The 22902-nt window shown below is 42.6% G+C and overlaps 1 protein-coding gene across 1 annotated transcript in view; it reads right to left on the bottom strand.

Moving 5' to 3' along the window:
- OLFM4 (olfactomedin 4) overlaps positions 1 to 22902 on the bottom strand; it is a 45952-nt gene that overhangs the window by 13798 nt on the left and 9252 nt on the right. Inside the window, exons 3-5 of the mRNA XM_070943467.1 lie at positions 20504 to 20656; positions 8139 to 8351; positions 6403 to 6556 (exon numbers count right to left, since the gene is read on the bottom strand). Of these exons, the coding sequence (XP_070799568.1) occupies positions 6403 to 6556; positions 8139 to 8351; positions 20504 to 20656 (520 nt within the window). The remainder of the gene's footprint in view (positions 1 to 6402; positions 6557 to 8138; positions 8352 to 20503; positions 20657 to 22902) is intronic.

Below are 22902 nucleotides of genomic sequence, written 5' to 3'. Positions count from 1 at the left end.
CTATTCCTTCCTTCCTTCCTTCCTTCCTTCCTTCCTTCCTTCCTTCCTTCCTTCCTTCCTTCCTTCCTTCCTTCCTTCCTTCCTTCCTTCCTTCCTTGGTGCACAGTAGTTAGAATGCAACATTGCAGATTAATTCTGCCAACTGCCAGCAGTTCGATCCTCACTGGCTCCATCCTTCCATCCTTCCGAGGTCGGTAAAACGAGGAGGCAGATCATTGGGGGCAAGAGGCTGACTCTGTCAACCGCTTAGAGAGGGATGTAAAAGCACTATGAAGTGGCATATAAGTCTAAGTGCTATTGCTATAAGTTGGTTTATTAATAGAAGTTCCATATGTTATGAGGACATTCTTAGTGGCTTTTGCCACTAAGAGAGTCACAGTCTTTCTTTCATCTGTCCTTGCTTTACCCAGAAAAATATTCTTCTAATTTTAGGGTCTCACATATACAGAATAACAAGAGTTGGAAGGGACCTTGGAGGTCTTCTAGTCCATTCCTCTTGCTCAAGCAGGAGACCCTCTATCATTCCAGGCAAATGGCTGTCCCATCTCTTCTTGAAAACCACCAGTGATGGAGCTCCCACAACGTTTGGAGGCAAGTCGTTCCACTGATTGATTGTTCTCATGGTCAGGAATTTTCTCCTCAGTTCTAGGTTGCTTCTCTCCTTGATTAGTTCCCATCCATTGCTTCTTGTCCTGCCCTCAGGTGCTTTGGAGAATAGCTTGAACCCTATTCAACCTTAAATACTGGAGGACTGCTATCATGTTATCCCTAATCCTTCTTTTCATTAGACGAGACACACTCAATACCTTTTTATGCTTGCTGTGCTGTTTTTTTTTCTTTTGTTTTCCTGTTTTCTGACTGCACGTTTATAAATGTGTTATTAGTGAGTATTATTCGTTTAGCACTTGGTATGTGGTATTTTATTCATAACATAGTTTATAATCCAATTATTTAGGCTTAAGTATGTAGATGTTTAGTATTCTGCTATTTATAGTCCTTGGTGCCCTGAAGCATTCATCTGCTTCTGTGAATCTCCTAGAAAAATGCTTCTGTAGCTCAATGAGAGCGTTGCAACTTCTTACAAAACTTGTATGACATTTTGGACAATCGCTGCAATAAACTACCACTTTCTTCCCTGAGTAACTTGTTTTGTAATGTTAAATTTGAAGTATTTTAAGACAGGAGGGGATGTTTCAGAAATTATAGAAAGTCTCCCCGACATGCTGTCACGGTCACCCACACCAGAACTCAGAACGATGGCTTTCAAATATTTTTTCGAAAAACTTCTTAGCCGTACTTTGAAAGAATGAAGTGTCCTTTTCTAAGCCTTTAGAGGTGGCACTTCTGTATTTCGTGTGTCTGTCTGTCTTCTTTTTTTTTTTCCTACACACTTTTGACCCAGCAGAGGCAAAAGGTTTGTCATCTTTCAAAGAGAAAATAAAACAACCACATAGAAAGCAAGTCGTTTAAAGCTGTGCTTGAAAAAAGGAAAGGGGTCTCTCTTACCCCCATTTCTTTTCCCTTTTTTCTGCTAGTAAAAGATCTGATGTCCTTGGAGAGAAAAATGTGGCAGATGACTTTTGGATTCCACAGAAATATTCCTTTATAAAGTAATTCCTTCAAAAAAAGAGCTCTCTTTTATAGGCATAAGGGAATAAATCTAGGATCCGGTTCACATCATACGTCTTGCTAAGTCCACGCTTGGAATACTGTGCATCCAGTTTTGGTCGCCACGATATAAAAAAGATGTTGAGACTTTTAGAAACATTGCAGAGAAGAGCAAAAGAGACAACCAATCAGCCAGAACGCAATGGCTGGACACCATCACCAGCCTCCCACCAGCCAGTACGCTCCCATAGAGAGGGGCTCCTCCCGGTGCTGTCGGCCAAACAATGTCGACTGGCGGCCCCTAGGAGGAGAGCCTTCTCTGTGGGGGCACCTACGATCTGGAATGAGCTCCCCCCAGAGATACGGACGATCCTGGATTGGCGCAGCTTCCGTCGCGCGCTCAAGACTTTCTTATTTCATCAAGCTGGCCTGGCCTAAATCTTTTCCCCTTTAAATGTAAATTTTAATTTGTTTTTAAATTATTGGGTATTTTAAATTTGTCTCAGCCAAATTATTTAATTCGTTTTTATTCTATTTTAATTTTTTTGTATTTATGTGTTTTATTCTGTGGCTGTTCACCGCCCTGAGTCTTTCGGGAGTAGGGGGGTATATAAATCCAATAAAAACAAAAAACAAAACAAACAAAACAAAACATCAAAGCTCATACCAGCCAAGGCACAGAACAATTCAAAGAAGTAAAAAAAAGATGTTGAGACTCTAGAAAGAGTGCGGAGAAGAGCAACAAAGATGATTAAGGAACTGGAGGCTAAAACAATGAAGAATGGTTGCAGGAATTGAGTTTGTCTAGTCCAGAGAAAAGAAGAACTAGGGGAGACATGATAGCAGTGTTCCGATATTTGAGGGGCTGCCACAAAGAAGAAGGGGGTCAATTTATTCTCCAAAGCACTTAAGAGCAGAAGAAGAAACAGTGCATGGAAACCAATCAAGGAGAGAACCAACCTAGAACTAAGGAGAAATTTCTTGACAGTGAGAACAATTAACCAGCGGAACTACTTGCCTCCAGAAGTTGTGGGTGCTCCATCACTGGAGGTTTTCAAGAAGAGATTGGACAACCATTTGTCTGAAATGGTATAGGGTTTTCTTGTGGTGAAATCCAATTTTTTTACTACCAGTTCTGTGGGCATAGCTTGGTGGATGTGATGTGGCTTGGTGGGTGTGTCTTGGTGGACGTGGCAGGGGAAGTACTGCAAAATCCCCATTCCCACCCCATTCTGGGGCCAGCCAGAGGTGGTATTTGCCGGTTCTCTGAACTACTCAAAATTTCTGCTACCGGTTCTCCAGAACCTGTCAGAACCTGCTGGATTTCACACCTGGGGTTTTTCTGTTTCAGCAGAGAATTGGACTAGAAGACCTCCAAGGTCCTTTCTAACTCTCTTATTCTGTTATTGAGTAATTATTAGGAGCCAAGACAAAGTAATAGATGTCTTGAGTGGTTGGAATTTGAGAATGGAGCTATTGATAGCATTAGAATAGGACAAGGTCCATTGAGGTGTTGCTCCTTAAGAAGTTCTCCAGAACAAGCAAGTGACTTGGGTCTGGACACGTATGAGTCCTTCTCTCTACTCATGCTCTCCAATCCAGCAGAAGGGGCATACTCCAAGGCCTTTAAGGAACACTACTGTAACACCCTCTACATGGGGCTGCCCTTGGGATGCGTCCGGAGGCTCCAGCTAGTCCAGAATGCAGCTGCGCGGGTAATTACGGGGGCTTCTCGATACTCCCGTGTAACACCTCTCCTGAGTGAGCTGCACTGGCTGCCGGTGGTGTTCCAGATTCGTTTCAAGGTGCTGGTGCTTACCTATAAAGCCCTTCATGGCTTAGGCCCAGGGTACTTGCAGGACCATCTCCTGCCGCTCTCCCATCGTCCCGTGCGCTCTCACAGAGTGGGCCTCCTCAGGGTGCCGTCGGCCAAACAATGTCGGCTGACGGACTCCAGCAGGAGAGCCTTCTCTGTGGGAGCCCCGACCCTCTGAAATGGATTGCCCACAGAGCTCAGGACAGCCCCCGACCTCCTTTCCTTCCGTCGCGAGCTGAAGACGTGGCTCTTCCGTCAACTCAACTGATCCGTTTGGATGTACAGTGTTATAATTTTAAACTGTTTTAATTGGGGTGTTGATTTTAATTTTATTTTATTGTATCGGAAATTGTCATTTTGTAAGCCGCCTTGAGTCCCTCGGGAGAAAGGCGGCATATAAATCACAATAATAAATAAATAAATAAATAAATAAATAAATAAATAAATAAATGAATGAATGAATGAATGAATGAATGAATGAATGAATGAATGAATGAATGAATGAATGAATAAGCTAGCAGGACCCAAAAGAAGAGCCCTTTCTGCTGATATCTGGATTATCATCTCTCTGGAGATTAATTTGGCTCCATCCCTGTTGTTCCTTCCATAAGGCCTTGAAGACATGTCTCTATGTTCAAGTCCAGTTATGGGACAAAGCCAGTCATCTTACTCGTGCAGAAGGATTGATGGTTTTATAATTTTTTTTCTCCTGCCTGCTGTGTGTGTGTGTGTGTTTATGTTTTTATTATTCTTAATATTGTTAGCCACCCGGAGTCAAGCATCGGAGAAAGGAAGTCGTATAAATCTAATAAAATATATAAATAATAAAGATGGTGGTTGCACAGAAGGTGGATGGAAGACATGATTTATGTCTTCTCATTCAGAAGCTAATATATCTTCCTGAGCTAGCTCTTGGGATTCTGTGAGATTTTTTTTTAACTAAAATTATTTCTACAGCCCCCACTTTCTTCCAGGTTCCATTCCTTTGGTGAAAAGTAAACATACAGCTATGGAGATTCTCAATCATCCAGGTCATGGTTGTCCCAAAGATTGTCCCAAAGATTCCATGTATTGAATCTACATTTGTGGGAAGGTGCCAGATAAAGAGTTCTTGAGCGTGTGATTACTGCATGTTACACACTCAGAATTCTGCACCGTTCTTATCTCCAAGAAACCATCATAGGATTGGAGAAGATGCGTTAAGAGATGCATAAAAGGACCATCAAAATGATGAATAATTTGGAACAATTCCCCAGGGTTATAACTAGTGGCACTTTTAAGCTGAGCAGAGGGAAAAAAAACAACAATACATCTAAAGAGACGACTTGATAGAGATGTATAAAATTATGCATCGTGTCGGGGGGAAAAAAATAGATGAAGGATTCTATTTATTATTCTTTTGTCATAATAGCAACATCGCGGGTCATCCAATGTTGCTAAATGGTTGTTGATTCGGGAAAGACAAAAGGAAATACTTTATCACGCGGCGTATGCCTGAATTACAGTATTCGCATCCAAAAGAAAGAGTAATAGCTGACTTTAATAGCTTTAAAAGCAGATGAAACAAATTCATAAAGGAAATAGCCTGTCAATAGCTATTAGTGTCAGGAGGCCCATATATAATTTCAAAATTTTCAGGCCGGGAGAAATGGAATGTTTCAATTTAGCGCCGGCTGTATTTGTTTATTCAGCCTTTTTAAAATGGCTTTTATGCCAGATTATTTTCTGACGTCATGGGCATGTCCGTTTCATTCTTTTTCTTGGTTCTAATCTACGCTTTGGATTTTGTTGAGATTTATTTCTTTAGTGCTTATTAATTTATTAATTTAATTTACAAAGCCATCCTTAGTAAAGTAAAGGTAAAGGTTCCCCTCACACATATGTGCTAGTCGTTCCTGACTCTAGGGGGCAGTGCTCATCTCCGTTTCAAAGCCGAAGAGCCAGCACTGTCCAAAGTTGTCTCCGTGGTCATGTGGCCGGCATAACTAAATGCCAAAGGCGCACGGAATGCTGTTACCTTCCCACCAAAGGTGGTTCCTATTTTTTCTACTTGCATTTTTTATGTGCTTTCAAACTGCTAGGTTGGCAGAAGCTGGGACAAGTAATGGGAGCTCACCCCGTTACGTGGCACTAGGGATTTGAACCGCTGAACTGCCGACCTTTTGATCGACAAGCTCAGCGTCTTAGCCACTGAGCCACCGCATCCCTTAAACCTTAAAGCCACCCATAGGCAACTTCAATCTGGCCACTTGCAAACACCTTGTCAATTGCCCGTCATTATAACCAAGGATTGTGTTGGCACCAAATTCTGAATTTCAACATGCCGAAAAGCAGACAGACTGGAGGAGGCTCTGTACAATCCAATCGATTGATTGGGTTTGTCTAGTTTAACGAAAAGAAGGACTAGGGATGACATGATAGCAGTCTTCCAATATTTGAGAGGCTGACACAAAGAAGAGGGAGTCAAGCTATTCTCCAAAGCCCCTGAAGGCAGGACAAGAAACAATGGATGGAAACTAATCAAGGAGACAAGCAACCTAGAACTAAGGAGGAATTTCTTGACAATGAGAACAATTAATCAGTGGAACAACTTTCCTCCAGAAGTTGTGGATGCTCCATCACTGGAGGTTTTCAAGAAGAGATTGGACAACTATCTGTCTGAAATGGTATAGGATCTCCTGCTTGTGCAGAGGGTTGGACTATAAGACCTTCAAGATCCCATCCAACTCTGTTATTCTATTCTGATCTTTAACGTTCTTTTTTCTCAATCCCTTCAAGGTAACCTGGAGAAGACCATGGCTTGAATCGATGGGTTTAGGGGCAACATCATAACCCAGATCCTTAAATTTGGATTTAGGTAACTATTCTTTGTTGATTTTTACTAGGTGCTTTGAGCAAGGAACTCAGGCCACCTTCCTTTCCTGGATCCACTCCCTGCTCCTCACATTTCCATTTCAATATATTTAACAACTGCTTACCAGGTGGGAAGTAGGGATGCTCGGCAGTCTGGTTTCGATGCTGTTCACACTCTTGCAACTTAGCTCGCAGAGCGACGATTTCCCGGCGAACCGCAAGGATGTTATTCTTATCCAACAGTTCCAGTTCATTCACCATGATGCTCAAATTCCTAATCTGGATAAAATAAAAACAGTTATTTGGATTATTTTCAAGGCTTCAGATGTTTGACAGCTGTTTATTTTTATTTATTTTTATTCTTCTCTTTAGTGTCCACTGTTGCCCAGGTAGGACTTCTAATCTTTGTCTTCTTGGAAGGCCAGTCTAAAACTGGCCTAGAGCGAATGAAAAAAAAATAAAGAATTACAGCCTAACTCCTGATTATTGTTTCACAAGCGACAAGCAATCCCATCAGAGACACGGGAGGTTTGAACTGTTGTGGTCCGCCAGCAGCCTGCAGAGCTAGCAGTGGAGTCAGAGAGTGAGGAGGCTGGGGAGGACCATGGGCCAGTCCTGGAATCAGGGGAAGGCCCGGACAAGGGCTCTGCATCAGAGGCAGAGATGGGGCCAGGGGCATCTGGGAGTGATGCGCGGACTCTGGAGCCCCCAGAGTCGGACAGCAGAGAGGCAGAGGAACAGGAGGAGCTTGTTCCTAATGCACGCATGTGCAGAGCTGCCAGAAGGCAATAGCAGCTAAAGCAAAAGGGATGACTCGGGAGTAAGGCCAGGAGATGATTGGCTCCTCCCATAAGGCTTAAAAGAGAAACAAAGGATGCGAATGTTTGGATGCTACGTATTATCATGTATGGTGGACCTGTAGGAAAGTTAAGGCTTTTTGGATAAAAATTTGGTGGGTCATGCAGAATGTTTTGAAGAAAAAAATTCAATTTTCTCCACAATTGTTTTTATTGGGTATAGTTAAGGGTTTTACACGGGGTGAAATAAAACTAATATTGTATATGATAACAGCAGCAAGATTGTTGATAGGTAAATACTGGAAGAATGAAGCTTTGCCTACTATCGAGGAATGGACTTTGAAGATGGCCAGTTTTGCAGAGATGGCGAAGATTTCAGCATATTTAAAGGATTGTTCACAAGAGACTTATGAATGGGAATGGAAAAGGTGGATAGAATATGTTCAGAACAAATACCAAACTAGAAAGTATCAAATAGCTTTTATTTGAAAATAATGTATTAGAAATATTTTAATGTAAAGAGACAAAGAGGAAAAATTATATAGGGGGAGGGATGGGTTCAGGTTTATTTATTAGTGTTATTAGTTATGAGTATGTAATAGGGAAGTCTGGGGGGGGAGGGTTAGGGAGGGTTAGGGAGGATGGGAAGTTTGGGGAGGGTGGTGGGGGGGTGAAAAAAGGGGTGAAAATGTAATTGTAAAACTTTTGCAATAAAAAAAAAAAAAAAAAGAGAAACAAAGGCACTTGGGTCTTTTTGCAGGAAAGCAACATTGCTAACTCTGTTTCCAGTCGGCATCTCTTGTTTGTTTCTGAACTTTGTGGGGCTTTGCCAAGTAAGGCCTTTGGCAGGGTGTCAAAGAAGATAAAGGTTGGTGATTATCCCGAAGGACTTCTTCCGAAGGACTTGTTTTGTAACTAATTGGGACTCAACTGGGAATGAACGTAATTCTCAGCTGTTACAATAAAATAGATTTATTTGGGACTAATTGTGTCTTGTAATGACTCAGTAAGCCTAGGTCACAACATGAACGAATCAAAAGAGAAAGCCCAAGGAAAGATTTTACCTCGACATATAACTGCTCCACAAACACGTTGCTTCCAGTAAGCGACGCCTTCAGCTGAACAATCAGCCTCTCCATCTCCGTGATTTCCAGTTTGATTAATTCGAAATCCAACTCCGTGTAAGATACGCTGGACTTCTCCATATGTTCGATCTTGACAGTTAAATTGAGAATCTTTGCTTCATAGAGCGCGATTACTTTGGTGTACTCCCTCACCTGCAAATAGATAAAGAAAGGCATCCCATTTGAGTCCATGTCTCGAAGATACTTTTTTAGAAGATAAAAGTTTTTGCCAAGTCATCTCTTTGGAATCTCACCGAGATCAAAATACGATTGCAGCAACGGAACCCAGAAGCTTATCTAACGCCGTCTTTATTTATAGACTAAAACTCATAGCTAAGATTACAGATGAAAGACCCACGATAAAGTAAATAATCTGTAGAATAGGGGGAAAAAAAGTGTTATCATTTATCAGAAACATTCTTCCCGCTTTTTGTAACCAAAGGCTACAAAAAGTGCAGCAAAATGTCACAGAATTTTTTTTTATTTATCCAAGCCCTTCTCTCTTTTATTTCTTCTTCTTCTTCTTCTTTTAAATTGAAATCCTCTTGGAATTATTTCCAACTCAATGCAAAAAAAAAAAAAAGGACCGGAGCTTTTGGGAAGAACTACCTCTCCAGTAATGATGTCACGATGGATTACACACAGGCAATAGGCCATGAAATCTACAGCTCTGCATCTTCACCGCTTTCCGGTCAACAGCTTGACGTGCAGCCTGAAGGATGGTAAGCAGCAGGTACGCCATCGTGCAATGGATCAAAGGATCCACCCAAACCACAGCTGGTTCAAGAGCTTTTCCTGGCTGAGATGAGGAACTGAATAATAGATGCCTGTAGTCCATGCTCAGAAACTGGCCAGCATGACAGCCAAATCATTTTTCAGCTCCACAGAGGGCCAGCTTCATCTATTCCAGGGGTGTCAAACCCGATTTCATTGAGGGCCGCATCAGGGTGCTGTTTGACCTCAGGAGACCATGGGGGGGGCATGGCTAGGTGGGCATGACTAGCTCCATGTCACTCATGTCACTCATGCCTCCCAGGCTCCGTTTTCAGCTGGGACGGCCTCCTGCAGCTCTCCACCATCCTAAGATTAAAACCCCGTTTATTCACTGACCCGTCGCCCGAAGCGAGAAATGAACTAACCACTTTGTATGAATTAATGAAGATATAGATCACTTCCTAGTGTCAAATTCCCTCCGGTGACAGCAACAAACCAGGGTTAGGTAGGTTCTTGATACAGATAATCCTTGATTTACAACAATTCGTTTAGTGGCCATTCAAAGTTACAACAGCACCGAAAAAAGTGACTTATGACCGTTCTTCAGAGTTATGACCTTTCCGACATCCCCATGATCAAGTGATCAAAACTCACACGCTTGACAACGGACTCATATTTACGACCGTTGCTTCTACCACAGAAAAAAAACAGAAAAATCTGAACAAATGGAAAATCCAAACCCTATACCTTTACGACCATCGCGTTTCCTATTTCAGTTTTCCCATGCACATGGGGGTACAAGCCCATACCTGGTTTTGTGCCATGAGTAAACCTCGTATAGGAGAAGAGCAGACAGATGTTGTAGGCAGAGTCAAGCGAGTAATCAGCCTGGAATCATTACGTTCCCACAAATAGTCCAAGTCAAACTCCTCTTGGATTCCCTTAACCCTTATCTATTATTATCGAATACAGCTCATCTGTCTGGAACCTGCACTGCATATCAGACATTAATACAATTGAACGTGTCCAGAAATATTTCACAAGAAGAGTCCTCCTCCGCTCGCAACAAAATACCTTAGGCCACCTTGAAATTTTGGGCTTAGACAACTTAGAACTACGCCGCCTTCGGTATGACCTAAGCATAGCTCATAAAATCATCTGCCACAATGTCCTACCTGTCAATGACTACTTCAGCTTCAACCGCAACAATACACGAGCACACAATAGATACAAACTTAAGGTGAACCGCTCCAAACTCGATTGCGGAAAATTCGACTTCAGCAACAGAGTGGTCAACGCCTGGAATGCATTACCAGACTCTGCGGTTCATCCCCAAACCCCCAAAACTTTAACCTTAGACTGTCTACTGTTGACTTCATCCCATTCCTAAGAGGTCTGTAAGGGGGGTGCATAAGCACACCAGTGTGGCTACCGTCCCTGTCCTAATGTTCCCTTTAATTGTATTCATTTTATGCATTCAATTCATGCTTATATGTTATCTAATACATACTCGATAAATAAATAAATAAATAAATAAATAAATAAATAGTGCCAATTTAGTGTTGACCCTTAGTTGACCAGATTCATGTATATAGGATGAAACAGATCATCATCATTGGAAGTCAGCGTGGGATCCTGATTCTCCATGCTTCAAATCTCATCCACTTTAAAAGCTAACGTCTGTTTTTCCTACTTTGCAGTTTACTTCCCTTTCTCAGCGATTCCGAGCACAGAATCAAACCCCAGAAACTGAAGTATTTTAATGGATGGCCGTGTCAAGATAACAAATAGCATTAAGCAAATCCTCGGCAAAAGGAACTCCGGTGAGGGATTACAAAAGCAATATAGGACAAGTTGTAAGAACACAGCGGACGATGGTTGTGCTGTGATGGTTGAAAAGACAGCCAGCCTCCTTGGGATAAAAGAGGTGTCGTTCTTTTGTGTCTCCGAGCCATTTTCAAGAAGAGTGATGCGTTTATGAAAGACATCAATCACTCGCTTCTGGCAAAGAGCGGCTCGAACGGCGTGTTCATTCAGAAGAAATGTGCATTAAACACCACTTCCAAACGGTCTTAACCCTGAGATACAATGAGCAACCCTGAAAAATTCTCTTGTTTTTTTTTTCCTCTCGGTATTAAAAAAAATGTCGAAACTAAATCATTCTCTTTGACGCCACTGTAGCGAAGCAACTGAAAGCATTTTCCTGATCAGCTCACACTGGATAATGCATCGTGCTGGTGTGTTTGCCACACAACTGGCCCAAATAGATTTACAAAGCAACAAAGCTTTTTTTTTTTTTCCATTCAGTTCTGCAGAGGAATGATTGAGTCTGTCATCTGCACCTCTATAACTCTCTGGTTTGGCTCTGCAACCCAACAAGACAGACAGAGACTTCAGAGGAGAATTAGAACTGCAGAAAAAACAATGGCTACCCACCTGCCTTCCATGGAGGACCTGTCTACTGCACGAGTCAAAAAGAGGGCTGTGAAACAGACCCCTCGCATCCTGGACATAAACTGTTTCAACTCCTACCCTCAAAATGACACTATAGAGCAGTGGTCACCAACTGGTGTTCTGTGAACCGCTGGTAGTCCGCGAGAAAATTTTGGTGGTCCACAGAAAAATTATTTGCATTTTTTACATTGCACTAAATACTATCTATGTTTTTTTAAAAAAATCATATTAGTGGTCCGCGGGATTTAAAATTATGAATTTGGTGGTCCCCATGGTCCGAAAGGTTGGTGACCCCTGCTATAGAGCCCTTCACACCAGAACAACTAGACACAAGGAGAGTTTTTTCCCGAACGCCATCACTCTGCTAAACAACTCAACAACTCAACATTGTCAAACTATTCACTAAGACTATATTACTTTTATTCTTCTCATCCTTCCTATTACCTATCTCCTCCCACTTATGACTGTAACCTTGTTGCTGGTATCCTTACAATTTATATTGTTTTATTTGTTTCCTAGTATGATTTGATTGCTTATTTAGTATCCTATGACTATCTCTAAATGTTGTATCTTATGATTCTTGATGAATGTATTTTTATGTACACTGACAGCTTATGTACCAAAGACAAATTCCTTGTGTGTCCAATCACACTTGGCCAATAAAGAATTATTCTATTCTATTCTATTCTATTCTATTCTATTCTATTCTATTCTATTCTATTCTATTCTATTCTATTCTATTCCTTATTCCTTATTCCTTATTCCATTCCATTCTACCCTGCCCTGCCCTGCCCTGCCCTGCCCTGCCCTGCCCTGCCCTATCCTATCCTATCCTATCCTATCCTATCCTATCCTATCCTATCCCTTATTCTATTCTATTCTATTCTATTCTATTCTATTCTATTCTATTCTATTCTATTCTATTCTATTCCATTCAATTCCATTCTATTCCTTATTCCATTCTATTCTATTCTATTCTATTCCTTATTCCATTCCATTCCATTCTATTCCTTATTCCATTCCATTCCATTCCATTCCATTCCATTCCATTCTATTCAGTTAAGCAATGGCCCAGTCCGTTAAGCAAAAGCTGGCTGAAAGGGGAGGGGGAAAATAAGCTTGTTCAGAACTTCAGGAAATTCCCGTCTACTGAGAAAATGCTTCCCCTAACTAAATCTATGCAGAATAATGGCATTATCCAATTGTATCATTTATAGTGTAATACAGGTAGCGCTTGGCTCACGACCACAATTGAATCCAAAATTTCCATTTCGAAGGAAGACAGTTACTAAGTACGGGTTTGCCCTGTTTTACGACCTTTCCTGCCACTGTTAAGTTAATGGCTGCAGTTGTTAAGCTGGCAATGTAGCTGTTACGTGAATCTGGCTTCCCCCGATGACTTGGCTTGTCAGAAGTTTGCAAAAGGAGATCCCCTGAGGACACTGCAACCATCATAAGTGCATGCCAGTTGCCACCGTTCTTAAGCTAATTGTTGCAGTTGCGAAGTTAGTGACATGGTGATTAAAGTGAATCCGGCTTTCCCGTTGATTTCGCTTGTGGGTAGGTTGCAAACGCTGACCCCGGGGACACGACGGCCGTCATAAATACGAACCAGCTGCCAAGCGTCTGGATTTTGATCACATGATGCGTGGGGATGCAGCAATGGTCAGAAGTGTGAAAAATGGTCGCAAGTCCCTTTTTCCAGTGCCGTTGAAACTTCAGTCACTAAACGAATGGTCCTAAATTGAGAACTACCTGTATGTGATTTATATAAGCTTGGATGATACCACCGTGTTTTTTGTGGCTTTGTATAAATAATTAGAACATTGTTGACATCAAATTTGGTTGGGAAAATTTGGTTGTTTTCTGCCTCTATAAATGACCACCTGATAGTAGTATTCAGTAAATACTGGAGGCTACCACAAAGAGGAAGGGGTCAATTTATCCTCCAAAGCACCAGAAGGCAAAATAGGAAACAATGGATGGAAACTAATGAAGGAGAGAAGCAACCTGGAATGAAGGAGAAACTTCCTAACCGTGAGGACAATTAACCGGTGGAACTGCTTGCCACCAGAAATTGCGGGCACTTCATCACTGGAGGTTTTTTAAGAAGAGACAGGACAACCGTTTGTCTGAAATGGTCTAGGATCTCCTACATGAGCAGGAGGCTGGACTAGAAGACCTCCAAGGCCCCTTCCATCCCTATTCTGATTCTGACCTCTGGGGATAGCAGAAGGAGAGGATAGGGTGTCCTCTTGAGCAGGGGGCTGAAGACCTCCAAGGTCCCTTCCATCCCTTTTCTGACCTCTGGGGATAGCAGAAGGAGAGGATAGAGTGTCCTCTTGAGCAGGGGGCTGGACTAGAAGACCTCCAAGGTCCCTTCCATCCCTTTTCTGACCTCTGGGGATAGCAGAAGGAGAGGACATACAGTCTTCAGTCGCCCCGTTCCTATTCCTGAAATAAACTTATCGTTTTAGAACAGTGTCTCTGAGTCTGATGCCAGGCCCATACTCACTCCGCTCTTGATTTATACGGGAAGATCTATCAGAGATATATTGCAAAATAGAATGTTCTCTTTATTCTTGAGGGAACTCTTGGGAAAAACGAATGGCCAGGGCAGCCATTGACTAAAAAGGAAGTACCATGGACTATAGTTTTGATTTGAAGATCCCCAGATAAGCTCATAAATCACCTTGCTAAGCTGCTTCCCACGTCGGCTCCATTCACTTCCTTCCTAAATAATACAATGCACCTCCGAATTCAATGCGCTCGCGTCTGCATAATACAAGCAAGGAAGCATGACTGACAACTGTGTGTGAGGGAGTCTATGGCAGAGGCATAGTTACCCCCCAAAATCAGGGTGTCACCCTGTATCACACGTGCATCCCATCTAGAGGTGGGTTTCACATATGTTTACCACCAGTTCGCAACATGCGTTTCTTTCAGCCTTCTGTGCATGCGCTTTCAGTGGTGGGTTCCTCCCGATTCGGCCCAGTTCTCCCGAGCCGGTAGCAGTGACAATATGATGTCACCGAACCGGTTCTCCCCCCTGCCCGTGCCCCCTCACCCCCCCGTGTTATTCTTACCTTTTATTTGGCCCCACCCCCCAATCTATTGCTGCCTCCTGAGTCCCAGCTGATGGCTAGAGGGAAAAAAACTGTTTAAACCCTTGCCGCGGGGCTTCAAAGGGCCGCCCTACAGCTGATCAGTGTTAAAAGAAAACAAATGAGTAGACCGGTGCCTGCAAAAATACATGAGTAGATCAGTGCCTGCAAAAATACATGGGTAGACCAGTGCCTGCAAAAATAGATGAGTAGACCAGTGCCTGCAAAAATACATGAGTAGATCAGTGCCTGCAAAAAATACATGGGTAGACCAGTGCCTGCAAAAGCACATGAGTAGATCAGTGCCTGCAAAAATACATGAATAGATCAGTGCCTGCAAAAATACATGAGTAGATCAGTGCCTGCAAAAATAAATGGGTAGACCAGTGCCTGCAAAAACACATGAGTAGATCAATGCCTACAAAAAATACATGGGTAGACCAGTGCCTGCAAAAGCACATGAGTATATCAATGCCTGCAAAAAATACATGAGTAGACCAGTGCCTGCAAAAACACATGAGTAGATCAGTGCCTGCAAAAATAAATGGGTAGACCAGTGCCTGCAAAAACACATGAGTAGATCAGTGCCTACAAAAATAAATGGGTAGACCAGTGCCTGAAAAAATACATGAGTAGATCAGTGCCTGCAAAAATACATGAGTAGACCAGTGCCTGCAAAAATACATGAGTAGACCAGTGCCTGCAAAAATACATGAGTAGATCAATGTCTGCAAAAATACATGAGTAGATCAGTGCCTGCAAAAATAAATGGGTAGACCGGTACAGCTCTGCAAGCAGTTAAAAGCCTGGTAGACCAGTACCTCTGCTAAATACTAAATAATTGTCACATGACCATCAAGCCACGCCCACAAAACAAGGCCCATCCACAGAACCGGTAGTAAAAATTTTTAGAACCCACCCATGTGCGTTTTGCTTACACGTGTGCATGCACTGGTCTCGAAAATGTGGCTATATAGGTTGGCATAACGCCGGGGCAGATGGGTGACCCCCCCCCTCCCGATCACCGCTGAATACTACTACTGATCCCGTCGCTTCCGACGTAACATTCAAAACAAAACTCAGTTTCATTTCCATATTTTGATGAAAAAATATGCGGCCTTTCAATTAGGGGTCCACAGGAGTCTCCAACTCCTTCGGCCCCTTCCTTCTTGTATGCACGTATGTGTGTGTGTGTGTGTGTGTGTGTGTGTGTGTGTTTTCGAAACGGATAAACGTCTCTCTGATTATACCGAGCTGAGAAAATTATGAATATTTATGGCCGGGAATTTATAATTGAGTGCTCTGTCTTTTCCTTCTGATTAATTCAAGGACACTTCATTCATTGCCACCGATGCCAGGTTGCTGGAGCAGGCAAACCACTTCTCCCGGACACCTAATTGAAACCCTGCATATATTTTTCATCAAGCAGACGATTTCAAATATTCTGGGAAGGGGGCAAGGGGGGCCCTCCCCCATCTCCGCTCCCCAGGTTTTCTGGAGATTGAAGAGCTGGGGGATTATTTATGGTGGGTTTTCTTCCTTGAATTTTTGCAAAGAAAACAACGTCCATCTCCATGGAGCCAACAACAACACAACATCTAACTAAGGAGCTTAGTTTTAATTAAAAAGGCATTAGGAAACCCGTCTCGTCGTCACCCAGCTTCAGAGAGAATGGTGGAGAGTCCGTTTTCCCACCCGGCCTTAAAATATATTTTTTTTGTTAGCAAAGGCAGAGGAATATTCTCTTAGGGGGAGCCTGGAACCCCCTAGGTGGTGGATTGGGAGAGGGGGGCCTACCAGGGGTGGTTCTAATTTTTTTTACTACCAGTTCTGTGGGCATGGCTTATTTTGTGGGCGTGGCTTGGTGGGGGTAATGTGACTGGTGGGTGTGGCCAACTTTTTTTTTTCCTTTTAAAAGCATTTTTTTCTACAACCTTAATAAATTGCAGAAAAAAATGCTTTTAAAAGCCTCTGACGATCAGGCAACTCAGCTGGGATCGTCAGAGGCTTTTAAAGGCATTTTTTTCCCTACAACCTCTTCAGCCGAAGAGGTTGTAGAAAAAATGCTTAAAGGTAAAAAAAAATTAAAAGCCTCTGATGAGGTGGGCGGGGTAAGCGAGCAGCGACCGGGCCAGGGACCGGTTCGGGGGCATGGCCAGCCAACGTTATTACCGGTTCTCCGAACAACTACAAATTTTTACTACCGGTTCTTGCGAACCGGTGCGAACCGGGAGCAACCCACCACTGGGCCTTACCCACTATGGCCTTTTATGCTATAAAGTTGGGTTGGAGGCAATCAAAGACCTTCCATGGTCCAACAGGCTTGGTGAGTGGCAGCTGGATCATCAGTGTCGACTGAAGGCGGAGACCACATTGGTCAGAACGGCTTCAGAAGAACAGCACACGGTGTGGTGGCAGCCACTTGAACAGCAGGTGCACAGTGGTGTAGAAAGCAAACAGAAGACTACTACGCTATATATTTCCCAGGAAAATCGTGTTAATGGCAGCAAAACCTAAGAATGGCCCCGAGTATGGGCGCCCCTTAAATGGGGCAGGGATGCTAAGAATCTCCCGGTCTGCCAGAAGCATGATAAATCCAAAACTATGGCATCCTTCACTTAATCCTCCAAGGAAGGATTGAAGGCAAATGAGATCCAGGCAGAAGAAGAACACCATGGCTTAAGAATCGAAGGGATTGGTTTGGACAAAACTGAGCAGCGCTTTTTCATGCGGCTGTTGATAAAAATAGGATCGCCAACATGATTGCCAACGTCTGATGACGGATATGGAAGAGGAAGAGGAAGAGGAAGAGGAGGAGGAGGAAGAAGAAGAAGGAGGAGGAGGAGGAGGAGGAGGAGGAGGAGGGGAGGAGGAGGGGAGGAGGAGGAGGAGGAGGAGGTGGTGGTGGTGGAGGAGGAGGAAGAAGAAGAGGAAGAAGAGGAAGAAGAAAAGGAGGAGGAAGGAGGAGGAGGAAGAAGAGGAGGAGGAGGAAGAAGAAGAGGAGGAGGAAGAAGAAGAGGAGGAGGAGGAAGAGGAAGAGGAGGAGGAGGAGGCGAAGGAGAAGGAGAAGGAGAAGAAGAAGAAGAAGAAGAAGAAGAAGAAGAAGAAGAAGAAGAAGAAGAAGAAGAAGAAGAAGAAGAAGAAGAAGAAGAAGAAGAAGAAGAAGAAGAAGAAGAAGAAGATGATTGCTCTTTTCTTTGGAGAGAGAAGATCAAGGATTGTGACTGCTTTTCATTTGGTTTTTCCGGGAAGCTGCCTGCACATCAAATAACAGGAGATCCCCTGAGGTTAATACAGGTAGTACAATAGTTCGTAAAGCGTCCGTTCAAAGTTACAATGGCACTGAAAAAAGTGACTTATGACCGTTTTTCACACTTACAACCTTTGCAGCATTTCCCACAATCGTGCGATCGAAATTCAGAGGCTCGGCAACCACTTCATACTTATGACCGTTGCTGTGTCTCCTTTTTGCAAACTTTGAACAAACCAAGTCAACGGGGAAACCAGATTCACTCAACAACCAGATTACTAACTGATCAAGTGAGTGATTCACTTAACAACAGTGGAAAGAAAGGTGGTAAAACGGCCGTAAAAGACTCACTGAACAAATGTCTCGCTTAACCACAGAAATTTTGGGCTCAACTGTGGTTGTAAGTCAAGACCCCAAGTGATTGATGGCCATTTTTCATGCTTACGACCATTGCAGCATCTCCAGGGTCCCATGATTTACATTCGGATGCTTGTCAATTTATATTTATGACGGTGGCAGTCACGTGATTCCCTTTTGCGACCTTCAGCCAAGCAAAGTCAAGGGGGAAGCCTGATTCACTTAACAACCGTGTTACTAACTTAACACCTGCAGCGATTCACTTAACAAATGTGGCCAGAAAAGTCATAAAAAATGGGACACAACTAATGGCTCACTTAGCAACATAAATTTGGGGCTCAGTTGTGGTCGTAAATTGAGAATTACATGCCTAAGCAAAACTTATCTTTGGATTCTAAATCCACAGTTTCTAACCCATATTGCTTGGTGGGAGTGGCAGGGGAAGGATACTGCAAAATCCCCATTCCCTCCCCACTCCGGGCCATCCAGAGGTGGTATTTGCTGGTTCTCCGAACTACTCAAAATTTCCACTACCGGTTCTCCGAACTGCTCAAAAAGTCCGCTACTGGTTCTCCAGAACCTGTCAGAACCTGCTGGATTTCACCCCTGGTAGGTACATAAAATCTTAGTATTGGCATTTCTTGGGATTGTTGGTTTATTGGTTTCAACTGATCGATCTTCAGGTTTCTAGCCTCTAATGGAGCAATTCCATAATTGAGTCCTCAGAAACAAACATGGATAAATTCAGGGGGAACTAACTCTTAACTACACATTTAGGATTAGACCTTCCAGAGAAGCTTATAAGCCACCCCAGAGTCATCAATGGAGATGGGCAACTCTAGATATTAATTAATTAATTAATTTTATGAGATTTTGAAAAACAACCCAAAGATTGGGTGTCAATGGAAGGAGTCAAAGTGTGTTTTCATTCTTTCATAGAAAGGGCTAACAGCATTGTATTGTTCTAGAAAGCGATGGTTAACGTGACTTTTCAAGGATCTCTCCAGATGTTGTTGGGTCACAACCACCAACATTCTCCATCATTGACCAAACTGGCTGAGACTACTCAAAGCTGACGTCCTGCAACATCTGTATGACAAGTTCCCTGACTTGTCTTGTAGCCTTGGGAAACGTTTAGCCTTCAGGGGAAAAACCAAGAACTGGGTAAATTCAACTTAAGATAATTGCAGTATCTTTAGAGAGAGACGAGTGATGGATAATTGAAAAGGCTTAAGTGCTTCTCTCTGACATCCTTCCTCTCACATAAATAACACAGATAATACAGCTAGATTGAGGTCAGGACTTCAGGGTGGGTTGCTCTTTTCCAAAGTCTTCTCAACCCTTTTGCAGTTCCTCCAGCTGCTACAGTAGAGGAGAATAGTGTGACATGACCTGGCTTCATTTTGCTCTTGCTTTTCCTACGGGAGGACCTCAGAGGTGGACAGAGGAAGATACACAGCTAATGGTCACTGTTGCAACATCAAGGGCTTTTCAAGAAAAAGAAGTACAACATTCTAAAGCAGCAGTCCTTGGCTTTTTTGATGCTATCTATCTATCTATCTATCTATCTATCTATCTATCTATCTATCCATCCATCCACCATCCATCCATCCATCCATCCATCCATCCACCTACCCAATCACTCATCCACCCATCCAACTATCTACCTAGCCATCTATCCATCTCTCTGTTATCATCTGTCTGTCTGTCCATCTGTCTGTCCATCCATCCATCCATCTATCCATCTATCTTTCTATCTTTCTATCTATTCATCTATCCATCTATCTATATCTGTTTATGTCTATCTTTCTGTCTGTCCGTCTATCTATCTATCTATCTATCTATCTATCTATCTATCTATCTACCCATCCATCCATCCATCCATCCATATTTATCCATCCATCATCTCTATCCCTAGCTCTCTATCCAGCTATCCAGCTATTTATCTCAATATCTTTCTTTCTTTCTTTCTATCTTTCTTTCTTTCTTTCTTTCTTTCTTTCTTTCTTTCTTTCTTTCTCTATCTATCTATCTATCTATCTATCTATCTATCTATCTATCTATCTCTATTAAACTTTTATGCTGCCCATCTCCCTCACAAGGTGACATCTGGGCAACTTCCAAACTTGGCTTTCCTTGACGTTGTCATGACTCACACACAAAGATCTCTATACACTCATGTTGAGACCATGCAAATTAGCCCTGTCACCCCCCCAATAGCACAAGAAATTAAGAGACCACATTCCTTCTCAGCTTCCCTTGGTAAGAATTCCTCCTCCAACAACAACAACAACAACAACAAGGAAGCTACCTGTGAAACCAGACCTTGAAGCACCTGATAAGTTCTACCTAAACATCAAGGACTTGCTATCAGATCTGCTATCTTTTGGCTCGGTCTCCTAATGATCAAGGCTAAAGCCACTTACTTTTGAAAGTTCACTGTCAAATTTTGCGGAGAGCTCCTTAGCCAGAATTTCAAGGTATTCCACTTTCTGTACAGGAAATGTTGTATCGGGCAGGTAAACCAAGCACTGGCACATTCCATGGTCATCCACGACGCCGGTCACATTGGTAAATGGCTGGAAAAAAAAAGATTTAAAAGAGGGAAGTTTCAGTAATCTACCTAGTTAGGGGCGTTTCAGTTTGTTGATCTTCACCCTGGAGAAACCAACCACGAATCCTAGAAACTTATTGAGACATAAATAAAACGCTATTCATAAAATTAAAAAAAAAAAAAACAAGTCACAACTTGGCTAGAATAATTAGAGCCATTGTTACATCGCAAACTGTCTCTGATCTGAAGCGGCTTGAAGATTAATGCTTTGCAGAATAACTCAATAAAAATCACGAAGCAAAACAGCCCTTTTCCGATGAATAATGCTTTTAAAATGATCTATTTCCTGAACCGAAAGATTATAATGGAATCTACACGAGTTAGTTTACTATTTTATTTTATGTTATTTTATTTTATATTTTATTTCATTTCATTTAAAAAAAAAAGAACTGTTCCTCCAGAGTGGAGAATCTTGAGTTTTAATTGAAAGCAACTTGGTATCATATATCTAATGTTGATTTAGTGCACCATGCCCTCAATTAGCCAGTCAATACTGAGCAGGCAGAGAAGAATGGAGGGGGGGGGGGCTTGAATCCATTACAATTGACGGAAAGAGAGAGACCATCTAGCTGAACTCAGCTGCCACTTAGGAGCCTCAGATCCTGATCATTCTTCCTATAGAGTTGATTTCCTTCCATCCCTGCAATCTATTGCTTCTGCTCAGCTCAGCAGTTTTTCCAGCCTGCCGAGAAAAACGGCCCTTGAAAGTTTGCATGGAAATCGCTTCGCGATGTCTCTTAAATAGCCACGTGTTTCCTTGGTCTGGCCACGCGTGTAATTTCTCGTTAGCTGGGTTGTGCCTAAAGCCACTAACGTTGAACAGAATAACGGTGTTGTAAGGGACCTTGGAGGTCTTCTAGTCCAACCTCCCTGCTTAGGCAGGAAACCCTATACCTTTTCAGACAAATGGTTGTCCAATCTATAGGTATAGGTTCTCCTGATTGAGCTGGAATTCTATTCTATTCTACTCTATTCTATTCTATTCTATTCTATTCTATTCTATTCTACTCTACTCTACTCTACTCTACTCTACTCTACTCTACTCTACTCTACTCTATCTAATCTACTCTACTCTACTCTACTCTACTCTACTCTACTCTACTCTACTCTACTCTACTCTACTCTATTCCATCCCATCCCATCCCATCCCATCCCATCCCATCCCATCCCAACCTATCCCATTGTTGTGGCCCACTAGTGGCCAGCGGATCTGGCAGCAGATTCGGACAGTGAGGAGGTTGGGGAGGAACATGGGCCAGTCCTGGAGTCTGGGGAAGGCTCTGATGAGGGCTCTGTGTTGGAGGCAGAGAGAGGGCCAGGGCCATCTGGTAGTTCTTTGCTGCCTCCGGAGTCTGACATCAGTGAGGCAGAAGAACAACTGGAGCCTGTTCCGAGTGTGCACATGTGCAGAGTTGCCAGATGAAGGGAACAGCTAAAGAACAAGGGTTGACTTGGGAGTAAAGCCACAGGAGGACGATGAATGATTTAATTCCCATAGGAATTAAAAGAGGAGCAAAAGGGGAGTGGGCTTTTGAAGGAAACAATTCGTTCGGTCAGTCGGTTCAGGAGTGAGAAGAAATGTCCGTGAATCTAAGAGATGCTATGCCAAGTCTTTCCTTGCACAGCACTGCCTTTGGAAAATATTTACATGGCAGCTGTCCAAGATAGATAAGGTCTGAAGTCATAAATTCATCTTTGAAAGACTGTTTGCGAGGCCTTTGCTGAAGGTGAATGAGAGGAATTCACTGTTTGTTTAATAAAAGTGGTTTTGTCAGGACCAGGAATCTGCTTTGTGCTTTTTGGGGAAGCCTAGTTCCATCCCATCCCATCCCATCCCATCCCATCCCATCCCATCCCATCCCATTCCATTCCATTCCATTCCATTCCATTCCATTCCATTCCATTCCATTCCATTCTATTCTATTCTATTCTATTCTATTCTATTCTATTCTATTCTATTCTATTCTGATTTCCTATTCCTATTCCTATTCCTATTCCTATTCCTATTCCTATTCCTATTCCTATTCCTATTCCTATTCCTGATCCTATTCTACTCTACTCTACTCTACTCTACTCTACTCTACTCTACTCTACTCTACTCTACTCTACTCTACCTTATTCTATTCTTAGCTATTCTTAAAAACTTCCAGTGCTGGAGCATTTACAACTTCTGGAGGCAAGTTGTTCCACTGATTAATTCCTCTCACTGTC

Source organism: Pituophis catenifer, unplaced genomic scaffold, assembly GCF_029215685.1.
Source record: "Pituophis catenifer annectens isolate HBS135680 unplaced genomic scaffold, rPitCat1.0.hap2 SCAF_4, whole genome shotgun sequence".
Lineage (NCBI taxonomy): Eukaryota > Metazoa > Chordata > Lepidosauria > Squamata > Colubridae > Pituophis > Pituophis catenifer.
This window is presented reverse-complemented; position numbering and strand designations above follow the sequence as displayed.